Source organism: Rhipicephalus microplus, chromosome 5 (assembly GCF_043290135.1).
Source record: "Rhipicephalus microplus isolate Deutch F79 chromosome 5, USDA_Rmic, whole genome shotgun sequence".
NCBI lineage: Eukaryota > Metazoa > Arthropoda > Arachnida > Ixodida > Ixodidae > Rhipicephalus > Rhipicephalus microplus.
The window spans coordinates 57,477,726-57,491,478 of record NC_134704.1 but is presented as its reverse complement, the minus strand read 5'-3'; the positions used below and the strand labels follow the sequence as shown (position 1 = coordinate 57,491,478).

At 46.1% G+C, this 13,753-nt stretch overlaps 1 protein-coding gene across 1 annotated transcript in view; it reads right to left on the bottom strand.

Moving 5' to 3' along the window:
- LOC119174508 (protein eva-1) overlaps nucleotides 1–11,768 on the bottom strand; it is a 285,300-nt gene extending 273,532 nt beyond the window's left edge. Inside the window, exon 1 of the mRNA XM_037425440.2 lies at nucleotides 11,269–11,768. Coding sequence (XP_037281337.2) covers nucleotides 11,269–11,461 — 193 coding nt within the window. The 5' untranslated portion in view covers nucleotides 11,462–11,768. The remainder of the gene's footprint in view (nucleotides 1–11,268) is intronic.
- Between the last annotated feature and the right edge of the window lie 1,985 nt (nucleotides 11,769–13,753).

Genomic DNA, 13,753 nt, shown 5'->3' with positions numbered 1-13,753 from the left:
TTGAGGCGTAACCCTGTTATAACGACTGGTGCCCGTAACGTACTTCCTGGTGTAAAGAAAACATCGTTTCGTTTTGCGTGTAACTCTGCCATTTACCATGTTAAGAAAACTTCGCCTCATTTTGCGTGTAACCTTGCCATATAAATATATCCGAAATTTTCTGTACGAAAGGACTTCAGAAAACATTTTGCGTTCATCTTGGTCGACGTAGCGTTGTGGCTCCTCTTGAAACTGACAGCCTGACCTGCTTCGCGGCAAACTCGAGTGACACGTCGCTGGGCACACGGCTTTTGATCAACTCACGTAAAGACGACGTCCGTGGATCGCTTGTCTTGCATTTTTTTTTTTGTATGTGCCCGAGGCACGACCTCTCCGACGACGCTGGCGGGGCATCGCTTTTCAGGACATTCGCGTATGAGCGAGACGTACCCTAGCGGAGCTGGCATTGAACAAGGACACGTGCAAACATTGCATAAACCATGCTGGTAGCCCGTGGAACGCGCAAGCCCGAATATAACGTACTTCTTTCAGGGAACAACGAGTCCTGGTGCGAGACACGCGCTAAAACCAAATTACCCAGGCATTTTCTCAGACCCTTGGATTCACTATAGCCACCTGAAGCAAATTTCACCCCCTCATGTAGTGTTGTGGACCCTTGTCGTAAGCGCAACAAGCGCCGATGCCATGTAATGATGCCGATGGATGGATGGATGCTATGAGCGTCCCCTTTATAACGGGGTGGTGACAAGTATGCCACCAGGCTCGACAAAAAAAAAAAACCTTTTTTTTTCTTTTTATGTTGGCCTAATGCCTCTACTTCGATAAATTCTATCTTAATGGAAAAAAGGTAAATTTTCAGCTTAAGTTCTCTGCCATTTACGGCACACTGTCCATATTTTATTTTTCCAATATTTATTTTTGTCCTTTCTCTCTAATTTTCTGCCACCAATACTCTAACCGTCTCTTACTTATTTCAATCGCGGGTGTGTTCAGCTTTCCATTGTTGTCCCTAAAACCCAAGGCTTCCTGTAGGCTCGTGCCCAAACGTACACCTGGGTGGATATCTCCACATTCAATCAGAACATGCTCCGCCGTTTCCTTATCTTTCCCGCAGCATGTGCATTGTTCTTCTTCTTTACTGAATCTTGCTTTATAACTACGCGTTCTAAGGCAACCCGATCTCGCTTCAAACAGTAAAGCGCTTCCCCTTGAATTATCGTAAAATGCCTCCCTCCTTATTTCATTTTTGCCCTTTCGGTAGTTACTCAAAGCCGGTTTTTTCTCCATAGCTGCCATCCAGTAAATCCTCTCCGCCTCCCTGACTTTTCCCTTAACGCTCTTTGTTGACATATGGCTTACAATACCAGCCGTATACTTACTAGTGAGTCTTCTAGTTCTTTTTCTCCACTGTGTGTCCACGCTCTTCCTATACAAATAACGGAACACCCTCTCTGCCCATCTACTCTCCTTCATATATCTTAGCCTTTCTTCGAACCTTATTTTGCTCTGCGCTTCCCTCGCCTCAAAACCTGCCCACCCCATATCGCCCTTTACAGCCTCGTTTGTCGTCTTCCCGTGAGCACCCAACGCGAGGCGTCCCACAGTCCTTTGATTTACATCCATTCCCGCTTGCACCTCTGCCCTCATGCACACCACTGAGTTTCCAAAAGTAAGCCCTGGAACCATTACACCCTTCCACAGACCTCGAAGCACCTCATACCTATTGTATCCCCACAACGCTCTGTGCTTCATTATTGCCGCATTCCTCTTTCCTTTTGCTGCCGAGGCTTTTTCCTGTACCTCCATGTATCTATCACTCTCATTTACCCATTCTCCAAGGTACTTGTATTCACTTACCCTCGGTATTTCTTGGCCTTGTATGGACACCGTCTGATCACAGGGATCATTGAATACCATCAATCCACACTTCGTTACACTGAATCCTAGTCCAAGAGCTTCACCTTCCCTTCCGCATATATTCGCCAGCTGCTGTATATCATCTCGACTGTCCGCAAATAAGACGATATCGTCCGCATAAAATAAACCTGGAAGCTTCTGCTCAATCATCATGCCGCCCTGTTTGTGTGACAGATTAAAAGCAATGTTGCTACCTTCTAGCGCTTTTTCCATACTCACCATGTACAGCATGAATAACAGCGGGGACAAAGGACATCCCTGTCTCAGACCCCTGCTAACCTCAACGTTCTCTTTGCTACGCATTCCTTCCCACTCTATGCAAACTGTATTTTCTCGGTATATCTCCCTCAAAAGCTGTATACAGTCGTCGCCCATGCCCATTCCTTTCAATATATCCCACAAAATTTCCTGATTAACGTTGTCGTATGCCCCAGTGATGTCTAGAAAAGCCACGTACAAGGGCCTATTCTCTATTTTGGATATTTCTATACACTGAGTGAGAACAAACAGGTTATCGTCTAACCACCTGTCGACTCGAAATCCGTTCTGAAGTTCTCCCAAAATATCGTTATGTTCGGCCCATGTTTCTATTTTCATTTTTACTGCTTGCATCGCCATCCTGTATAGTACCGATGTAATGGTTAGTGGTCTATACGAGCGAATCTTGTCCTTTTCTCCCTTGCCTTTATAGATTAAGTTCATTCTACTTTGTCGCCAACTGTCCGGTATTTGTCCGTCCTTTAAGCTTTTTTCTACTGCTTTTAACAATGCTTCTTTAGTGTTATGTCCTAGTTCGTTAATGAGGCTAACGGGAATCCCATCTAAACCCGCGGCAGTGCGTTTTGGAATTTTTCCTTCGGCCTTTTTCCAGTTGAAATTATCAAGTACTAGCTCTTCCTCTGTTGCTTTCTCCGCCACACTTTTACTCACCGGGGAGATCCCCTGCATGGACGCTCTTTTGAAACGAATCGGCTGTTACCTTTTGGATGTAACCTAGCGCTTCGTACCCTTCCAATTTATTTCCTCCTTCATCTAGAATATGTTGTTGCGTTGTGACAGACTTCCTACCTAGCGCCTTTATGTGGCTCCAAAAAATCCTAGGCGCGGCCTCCTTTTTTTCGTGTATCTCTGTCATCCAGCGTTCACTTTCACCTTTAATTTTTGCCTCTACCAATTTCTGTACAAGGGATTTTTTCTCTAAATATATTTCCCATATTTTTTTGACTTCGTCCTGTGGCCGCTTCTCCTTTTTTGCCTTTCTATGCTCCCGTGAGGCTTCGCGTCGCTTCTCGATCGCCTCCCGGATTTCCTTGTTCCACCAACTTTTTGGCTTCCTTTTTCCTTTCCAGCAAACAGTTTTCTTCTCTTTCCCTATCTCCTTCGTCATTAGATGTAACAGCTCACTATACTCCCAGTCCTTGCCTGGTATTTCGCCTACTTCTTCCTCGACTCGTGCGGCTATATTTATTATTTGTTTGTCATTTAAATACGAGCTGCCAGACTTTGATTCCATGCTCATATTTTCAGTTTCGTATCCCATTTGTAATGTTATTCGTTTATGATCACTACCCAAGCTGTTAATGCCTTCCTCGTCTATCCTCATTTCTGTCAGTTTGTGGTAAATTCCTTCAGTCATGAGACAATAATCAATACTTGATTGCTTGTTTCCGACTTCCCATGTGATCTGGCCGTCACATTTAGGCCCCGTGTTAACTATCTCCAGACTATGTTGCTCGCAAAGATCTAGTAATAACTTCCCATTGGTGTCTGAATATCCGTCAAGGTCATGTATGTGGGCATTCATGTCCCCTAGAAGGATGATTTCGGCCCCATTACCAAATTCCTTAATATCCGCACTCATGCAATCCACTATCTCCTGATTCTTTTCTCTGCAGTTATTCCCCGTCCACAAGTAGGCTACCCCTAGCCACGTTTCCTTTCCACCTACTGTGCCCCGAACCCAGAGGTGCTCTGAACACGTCTGTTTCACTCTAACCCATTTGGCTCCGCGGTGAATTAGCATTCCTACACCCCCACCTTTCCTTTCCGATATGGTCCTGTTACACCCTTCCCAAACATAATTTTTAATATGTGGTGGCTCTTCCAAGTCTCTAAGGTGTGTTTCTGTAACCGCATACACGCCTATCTGTTCTTTGTTTAACTGCTCCTCAATCTCTAACCATTTTTCCTTCTTTCTGCCACCCTGCATGTTTATGTAACTAATTGCAACACGCGCCTTTTTCCTTTTTCTTTTACCTTTTTTCTGGTTTTTCGCAATTCTACCTGTCAAAGCGTCCTCCTGGTTGCTTTCCCTGTTACGAGCTACCCCGGACTCCGAAGGGCCCGTGAGCCCCCCAAAAAAGCTACTGCGCGTCCTGCCAGTCGCCAGCCCACCTCGTGTCCAAGCCTCTTATCGAAATGAATCCTGTCTCTTTGGAATCTACCCCACCTGTGCACTTCCCTGTTTAAATCCACTACCTCGAAACCCTTCTCTCGACTAATCCGCCATATCTCCTTGTTTGCGTCGACAACCGCTCTTCGCAGGTTGACGTTGCGCACCGGTACTTCCGGTACTGTGCATACTACAATTTGCACCTGGGGAAACACGGTGCGCATGTCATCCACCCCTCTCGCCAAGGCCGTCGCTAGTCCTGACGATTCTTTTTTCAGGACGTCATTTAACCCTCCCGCAATTACAACGAGGTTACGATTGCCAGCCTTAGCTGCGAGTTGTTCACCCGCTTGACTCATTACTGTCCCCAGCGTTTGTCCTGGGAACGTCCCTATCGCAACTCTCTTGTCGCCTTTCACCCTTTCTTTGATTGCCGCTGCGCATCGGACCAAATTTGAGTCACCGGCGATGATGACCTGTTCAGACATTCCTTCTGAAACCTGCACCTGGCTGCTGACTAGGTGACTAGCGTGAGTCACGGCTGCTGGTTTGCTCCCTCCCTCCCTCAAAACTACTTCCCGGTAGCTGGGCCCTGTGGCCAATGTATCTGCCTTTGTCATGCCTGTTTCCTTCATCTCTCCCGCACGGGGGGTCGTCGCCATAATGCTTCCGCCGTCACCTGCGTCTTCGTTCCCTTTCACGACCTTCGATAGGTCCTTCTCGGCTGCCCGGAGCCTTTCTTCCATGGCTGACGTTTTCTCTCGCTCCTTCGCCAATGCATTCTCCAGCGCTGCGATTTTCTCCATGAGCCCACTCTGGACCGCCATCATATTTTTCATTTTCTCCTCGAACTCGCACTGTCTACACTTGGCGTCATCTTCTGCTTTCTCCTCCGCACTAATTTCCACCTTCCGCCCTACCCCGCACTCGGAACACTTTACGGTCTTTTTGACCATGGCTAGCTCAGTTTACCGATGCCCACGTGTTAGAAAACTGTACTAAAACTGTACTAAATGCCATCACGTGATGACGTCGCCATCTGGCGTCCAGGACTTGTGACGTCCTTACAAGTGACAAATTCGTCATTGCACGTGACGTCGTACTGTGACAAATTTCTGATGTCACAAACATGTGAGGCACTTGTGCCAACGCCACGCAATGACGTAGGTCACTACGGGTGCTTGTAGCATTTCATTCACCTGCCGTGTTTCTCTCACAGGGCTGCTCGACGAAGCATTTAACACTCTTCTCCTATATTTAATTAAGATTGAGCGAAAACATCTTCGGAGATATTGCACCCGGCAAGTTCTACGAAAAAATGCCACTAAGCAAACAAATAGGTGCTAAAAAACACAGGGACTTACGTACAAGACAGGGCTCCTACTCTAGGCAAAATGGCTAACATCACAGCACGCGCACACCAAACAACGTCGTTGTTCTCCGTCCTGAGGCCAGCCATTTAGTTGCCAGCCTATCTCGCGTCAGTATAATGCGAACGTCCAACATCAGCAGTCCCATAGTCGTCTTAAGTTTGCATTGTCCAACATTGAACATCTCTTAAATGACCTCTAGACACCCCTTAGGCCATCCCTTAGACATCTCTTAGACATCCCTTAGGCTTGTGGCATTCATGTAAATACGATAGTTGAAGGTGCTTGATGTAGCGAGATGCTCTCTTCGGTTGCTCTGCCTTCGTAATCTACCTGCATTCTCCACGAGAAATTCGCACATCGCACTTCCCTAAAGAAGGAGGGCATTGTCGTCACCAGCACATCCAGTGCATAAGCGCTTGCAGCGTATTTGCGTCGTCGGTCCAATCGGTTAATACAACGCCATTTTCGTCCAGCCCGTCGCAGTTGCATTCCTCCGTGCAGCATCTCTTTCGCGCAGTGCCATTCGCACGTCCAAGAGAAAGAAGACGAAGAAGAGAGAGAAGAACGCGAGGACGGGCGCTGATCGGCGCGATGATAGCCGCACGCGAGAATGATGAATCGGACGGCAACGTCCGCGCGCGTGGGTGAAACGGCGGGAGAGACGATCACGACGCGCGCATCGGTGTCTGACAAGTTGCGCGGAATGGAAGAGGGGCGCCGATTCAGGGGAGCAGGGAGAGCAGAGCGGAGCAGTTGAGCCCGCGCCGATCTCAGAGAAAAAACGGCGTCGCCAAGAAAAGGAGAAGAGAATAAAACAAAACAAAACGGAAACGCGTTCGTATCGAAATGAGAGGCGCGCACTGTTAGACAAGCGATGGCTTTAATTTGTCGGATCTGGCGTGTCTCTATTTGTAAGCCAGTCTTTCGTTTGGCGCATGTAGAGAAGAGAGACGGATCAGAAGAAGGCGGTCATATGTCTAGAAATTAGTTAAGGATGATTTAACGAAAACAGTTGGAGCGCTCTGTTAACGAACCGTCGGCATGTTGTAAATTGAGAGTTCGGCGGGGCGTGTTGTTTATTCCGTCTCTGCCACCGTTAGTTAATAGTGGGCGTGCAATCAGTCATGTTATTCGAGGTGGTTATTGAGCAGTAGTAAATATTATTGAAAATGAAGTCGAGGAGGAAATGGAAATGGAATACGCTTCCGAAACTAAATGTAGGCGTGAAGGTGGGATAGACCTACCATGTGCAACGTATATAGTAAGTCTACCCCACCAGACAGATTCCCGTTGAAATGCCTACATTTGTATACTGCGTGTTACGCAACATATAGATTCCTCTTAATTCCATGTGTTTCACAGTGTTTGGGACTATGTGTGGACATCAGTTACTCTATGCACTATTTTATCAATATTTTACCAAACGGTGATGTATAAATGGTAGTGTCATTTGTTTTCTTAGGTTGTTAATTAGTAAAGGAAGAGTTCGAACTACTATGATAATGTTTGGATGTATATTTATTTCTTTTTTTTCAGTAAATGAATGAAATAAGAAAGCTAGAAACCAACAAGTTTACAATGTTGGGCTGGTTAACGCCTTCACAAATTTTCATAGGCAACCAAACACTTGGTGGGTACGGTAACACGTTAACGCAGCGATGTTTTCAAATTAAGCATCATCCGCCAATACCAGATGAAAACACGGCAAGAAATGTCAACCTTTGTCTCCCACACATCGGTATCTTTATTAGTCAATTTTTAGAGTTCTATAACGCAAAGACCGACGTTTCAGAAAGCGTGCCCGTATCTCACTTCAATATTGCAATTTGGTGGATCTTCAACACGTCATTTCCAAAATGCATCTTCAGAAAAAGTCGTTGCTTCCTACGGAAAACATTGGGCTGAACGCAAGTTTAATAACGTTCATTTGCCTCATTATATAATCTAAGCACACAGCAAAGCCGAAGGACGAGGAAAAGTTGGCTAACACACTTTACGCTTTACTCATGCCATAGTTAGGCCATAAATGAACCATGCTCGTCTGTATCAATTTCATACAGCCTTGGCAACAAGTATAAGTGTTGAACAAACTTAAACAAACTTAATGTTAAAATTAGCACATTTTTCTTTCTTGTCATTGTTAAGATTTCGTTATTAAGACAATTCGTATACGTGGCCAAAAGGGAATAAAAACTTCAAACAAAAAAAAGAGACAAAAATATTGCGACAACAGGACATGCGTGAGCACACGACACAAATGTTATCACCAGTTCGCCCAATGGTAAATTTTTTCAAGTGGAAGTGTCAAACACATTCCTTATAGGTAACAAACAATGCACTCGATAAATAGTCTTCGTTAGGTTGCGTATACGAAATACACATCTTTTATTTCGTTATTTTCTAGCAAGCCTCTTTGTAAAAGCCTTAACGAACCCACTACACGGTTTTACACTGTTGAAGAATGATTGGAACGAGCCGTAAAGTAACGCGCTGACTAGAGTAAACGTGATGGTTTCAAAATATTGACTAACCTACCGGGGCAGTCATTATTTCGCAGTGTTTCAGCTCCTTTGAACATTCTTATTTTCTCGAAAATAAAGTGAACTAGCTTTCGACGCTCATTGCAGCTTTTCTTGCTTATCGAACAAGCGCAACTTAGGTATTGACAAGTTTGCGCCTCGACCGACCTTCGGAAATCGGAAGTTTCGCGAGCCTACGAAAACAAATTGCGAGTTGTTGGCTTATTGTACACACTTTTGTCAGGTCAAAGCCTTAAGAACTGAAGCTTTCGCATTGAGATTTACGTTTGGTGCTAGGGGTTTCTTGCCATAAACAGATTTGAATCGGTAGTTCAAAGCTCAGACAACGAAATATGACTTGAGCTTACAAAATGTCGGCCCAAGTTAGGCTATTCAATCATGATGAAACAAGTGCAAAAAAGTAACAAGACTTAGAAAGAAACCAGGACGAGCGCTTACACCAACATGCCCAACTGGCAGTCATTTTAGTGAGCTAATGTGTTGTTGCCCTCAAGATGCATCACGGGAAGGCTTCATCGACCGAAAGGCAGCCAAACTAGCGTTTAAATCAACAAGCTATATGTGCTGCCGAACTCATCTGTATGTTGTGTTAAACAAAAAAACCTGAAAAAAAGTATTATTATTTCTTTTTTGTGATGTCTTACGTACAGAGCAAACTAAGAGTGGTAAAGAAATAAACCTATAGACAAGAACTTGGTCAGGCGGGCTTGAATAATGCTATCATGAAAAAAAAAAAGAAAACGAGACCTTGAGGCTAAATTCTCTTTCGTTTTATAGCACGTTACATCCCTCGCAAGATGCCACTGGTGATGCGAGTTTTGCGCGAGTAAAGAAGGAATACGTCAAATGATATTACCTCATGCCTAAGTTGCTTCAGCTGTAGATGACTCGGCATTTCCACAAAATTTTCGTTATTTTCGTTTCGGTATACGTCGACAAGGTACTGCGACTGGTCCCCCCTTTCCCTATAATGATACAAAAAAACGACATACCCAACCAAGAGCACTCGTTCTCTCAGTGTTTTCGTTATGCGCTGCGAAGTAAAATTTTCGCAAGAACTGGTCCAGCATTGGTTAGCTTTCCAGCCATAACAACACTTTTCGAGTGCGCGCGCTGAATGCCTCAATAAATGAAAACAACCAATGACGAAATTTTCGCGTTTCGACACCCGTAATGACTGCCGCGAGACTAGTCGAATCTCTTTGGCACAGAGCACTGCTGGCCAATGCAGCGACTTGCAAAACATTTTCAGCGCTTAAACTCGAATAAGAGATGCAGAGAGCAAAGCTCGAGGTTGTTTGCGCAGATTTGTCACGAAAACACGAATACTGGTTATGTTAGAACACATTGCCGCGACATATCGCCTGCATTCAAACAACGCGCCCATCACCACGCTCACAGGGACGTACATGTGCGCCGTCTAGTGTTGCGCAGAGACGATAATGATAGCACGAGAACCCAGCTGGCCCCGGCTGATGTGCGCCACGCGCTTGGAACTCCTCGGCAAGAAGTAGAAGAAGGAGACATCTTCGGTGTTCTGCTGTAACGTGCTACGGCCATAGTTCCTTTGAGTTGTGGGCACAGGTTCGCCCTTTAATAAATACGTTTTATTACACCCCGAGTCCTTCAACACCGTTACAATACGAACGTTACGCCAATGCGTACATAGACTGAATACCACGTGCAGCGGCCAGTCGCCCGCTTCAACAACTGGCCTCGCAAAAATTTAGAAATAGCGACGCCGTAATAATGCAAAACGTAGTCATAGAACATGCTGTGTCCTTGTCATTAAACGCAAGCGTCAAGTGGCAAGTTGGGCTAGTCGGTACATTATTCTAGTGCACGACAGCGCAGAAAACGCACAACGGACGAAACACGGACGACGACGTGTTTCATTCGTTGTGTTGGTTTTGCGCAGTAGTGCTTCAGAGCGAAGGGGGTGCTTTGCCGCAGTTTTCTTAATGTGCAGAGCCCAACGCCGTAAGTAGGTTTGGATAAGTACGCCGTATAATATCCAAACAGAGCAAAAAAAAATGTCAACACTGAAACTAACTTGTGGCTAACGCGAGGTCGCAGCTGCGCATTGCACGGCAACGCGCTCTACTCTAAACAAGCGTGAGTAAGACTGTACACACCAAAAGTTTTTTCCGAATTATATATATATATATATATATATATATATATATATATATATATATATATATATATATATATAGAGAGAGAGAGAGAGAGAGAGAGAGAGAGAGAGAATTATATAGAGAAATATATAGAAAATTATATATACAGAAACGAAAAAATACGTTCTCGAGGTGGTTTCCCGCCATTCACAGAAACGTGCACCAACGTTTTTCGCGGGCTCGGTAAGCGTAGGCAAGCGATCGCTTTTTCCCGACCCTCACCTGACGCGAATAGCCGCGCACGGCGGGTCTTTTGTAAAAAGCCGCCGCAGACCATGCGGCGCCAATGGCACGCCAGCGACAGCTGTTCCGAGTCTACGGCGGCGTGCATCCATAAGAAAAAAAAAAGCAATAATGCACGCGCACCGGTCCAAAGGAAGCCGCAGTACACAGACCCCTTCAGCTGCGGCACGCGGAAGAGCTGCTGCGCCGATGCACACAACACAGCACGCGCCGCTCCTCTGGACGACGAAGTCGTGTGTTGCGATGCGAATATCGCGGTGCAAAAAAGAACGCTTATGCGTGCGCAGCCGGCATCATGATTTTATGAGACGGCTAGGCTTGAACATCGGATTTCCCTGAAATTTGTGATGATGTATTTTCGGTCGAACATGTCAGCGTTTTTTTCAGAACAGGCCGGTTGTTAAACAAAAGCCCGCCTGCCGGAACAGCGGCAATATTCTTTTTCTAAAACCTGGTGGTGCCTATCCTTCTGATGCTGGCTGTAAGGTAAATAAAAAAAAAAGACGACGCTCACAATAAGCGTACTCGGCAAGTGCTGAGAAACCACCGAGCTTAAGGAAGCCGGGGCCGGGAAATTCAATAACAAAAATAAAAAAATAAAAGTGATAAAGTTGATGAAAACTCACGCAGGTGAGACGAAGATGCGACGCTCGGGACTAGTAGGCACAGGACGACGATTAAGTACCGAATCCACGAACGCTCGACACAAACACTGGTCGTCTCCGGAGTTGGTGACGAGGTCGGCACAGTGCATCCCGTTCGAGTAGGACGACGACAACGTTGCGGCAGCGCTTGCGAAAAGGCAGCCAAGGCTGCCATCGTGGTGGTGTCGGACACTTTTCCGCACCACTTGCGCGCGCTCGTTCTTCAGGAGCGCGCGACAAGAAAGACGCGTTATCTATCCCGGCAAAAAAATGCGCATCACACGCGCACGCGCCACCCGCTGGGTTTTACGGCGGGTGAGCCAGTGGAGTCGAAAAACACGATCACGCACTCGAAGACAGAAGAATTTTTTCCCTCTCTCTATCGGAGAGATAAGAAAGAGAAACACACACTACGGGTCTTCGAAAAAAGCCGCGCACGACGCACACTTATTGGAAGAGGGGCCGTTCCGACCCGAACGCGGCCTACGCTGCCACTACTGACAGCGCAGTTTCGGCGGCGTGCGAGGATGCGAGCGCGGCCGCGCGAGGCGCTGCCGCCCGTCCCATCACACGCGCTTCGTAGTGCGCGCTTCGCGCGCATGCGTAGTGGAGGAAAACAAAGTCGCGTCCTCGTCGGTCGGCCGGCCGCGGACGCCTGGGAGTAGAGCGGGCCCCTCTCATCCCACGACGGGCCGCTTTTTGCGAGCAAATGCAGCAGCAGCAGCAGCGGAACACGCGAACCGAGCAGAGACTCCCTCGGAGCTGCCACTGCTTTTCTGCGAACTTACTTCACAGCTCCAGGGCGCACCCTCAAGCTCGTTGTAGAAAGAAGGGACAAACGAAAGCGGCTCCCTGAGTCACGCGAAGTATAAGCTCGGAGGAGCCGGAGAGGTGGGCCGTGGGCTATAAATACGCCGGTGAACGTTTAGGAGAAAGAATTGGGAGGGGGTGGGGGTGAAGAAGCAAGGAAGGGGAAAGGATGAGTTGCCGACTGTCGTACGAGAACGACGAACCATTGATGGTTCCATTGATGATCCGCAAAACCATTCCTCCCGCAGCCAGAATTCGGGGACCGGGACGATAATGGAAGACTCGGGAGGGGGTGAAAAAGTGAAGAAACGCCCTGAGAGAACCGAGGTGGTACAGAAAATTTCAAATTATGTATCGCAGAGATCTGTTATTGATGTTTGTGGTCGTATAATATTAATAATAAGTACAACAAACAAAATAACACTGGCAGAGCTTTCGAAGTTGATTAATAGACGTAAAGTATGCGATGTAAGAAGGTATAACATGGAGAGAATTGAACACGCTCTGAAAAACGGAGGAAGCGTCAAAGCAGTGAAGAGGAAACTTGGGATAGGCAAAAATCGGATGTATGCACTAAGGGACAAAAAAGGCAAAATAACTACCAATATGGATAGGATAGTTAAAATAGCGGAGGAGTTTTACAGAGATCTGTACAGTAGCCGAGACAACCACGACCTTAATACAATAAGAACTAGCAGTAACCCGATGACACCCCACCAGTAATGATAGAAGAACTCAGAAAAGCTTTGGAGAGCATGCAAAGAGACAAAGCTGCTGGTGAAAATCAGGTAACATCAGACCTGCTGAAAGATGGAGGACAGATTGTGTTAGAAAAACTAGCCACCCTGTTTACGAGGTGTCTCCTGACGGGAAGGGTACCAGAGTCTTGGAAGAACGCTAACATCATCTTAATACATAAGAAAGGAGATGACAAGGACTTGAAGAATTACAGGCCGATCAGCTTGCTCTCTGTAGTATACAAGCTATTTACAAAGGTAATTGCTAACAGAGTAAAGAAAACATTAGAATTCAATCAACCAAAGGAACAAGCAGGATTTCGAACAGGCTACTCAACAATTGACCACATCCATACTATCAATCAGGTAATAGAGAAATGCTCAGAGTATAACCAACCACTATACATAGCCTTCATAGATTACGAGAAGGCGTTTGATTCAGTAGAAATATCAGCCGTCATGCAGACACTGTGGAATCAGGGCGTAGATGAAGTATATATAAACATTCTGGAAGAAATCTACAGGGGATCAACTGCTACCATAGTGCTTCATAAAGAAAGCAACAGAATACCAATCAAGAAGGGTGTAAGGCAGGGAGACACAATCTCCCCAATGCTATTTACCGCGTGCTTACAGGAGGTTTTCAGAAGCCTAGAATGGGAACAGTTAGGGACAAGAGTTAATGGAGAATACTTTAGTAACTTGCGCTCGCTTCGCCGATGACATTGCATTGCTGAGTAACTCAGGGGATGAATTGCAACTCATGATTACGGAGTTAGACAAGGAGAGCAGAAAGGTGGATCTTAACATTAATCTGCAGAAAACGAAAGTAATGTACAACAAGCTCGGAAAGGAGCAGTGCTTCGAGATAGGTAAAAGTGCACTTGAAGTTGTAAAAGACTATGTCTACTTAGGGCAAG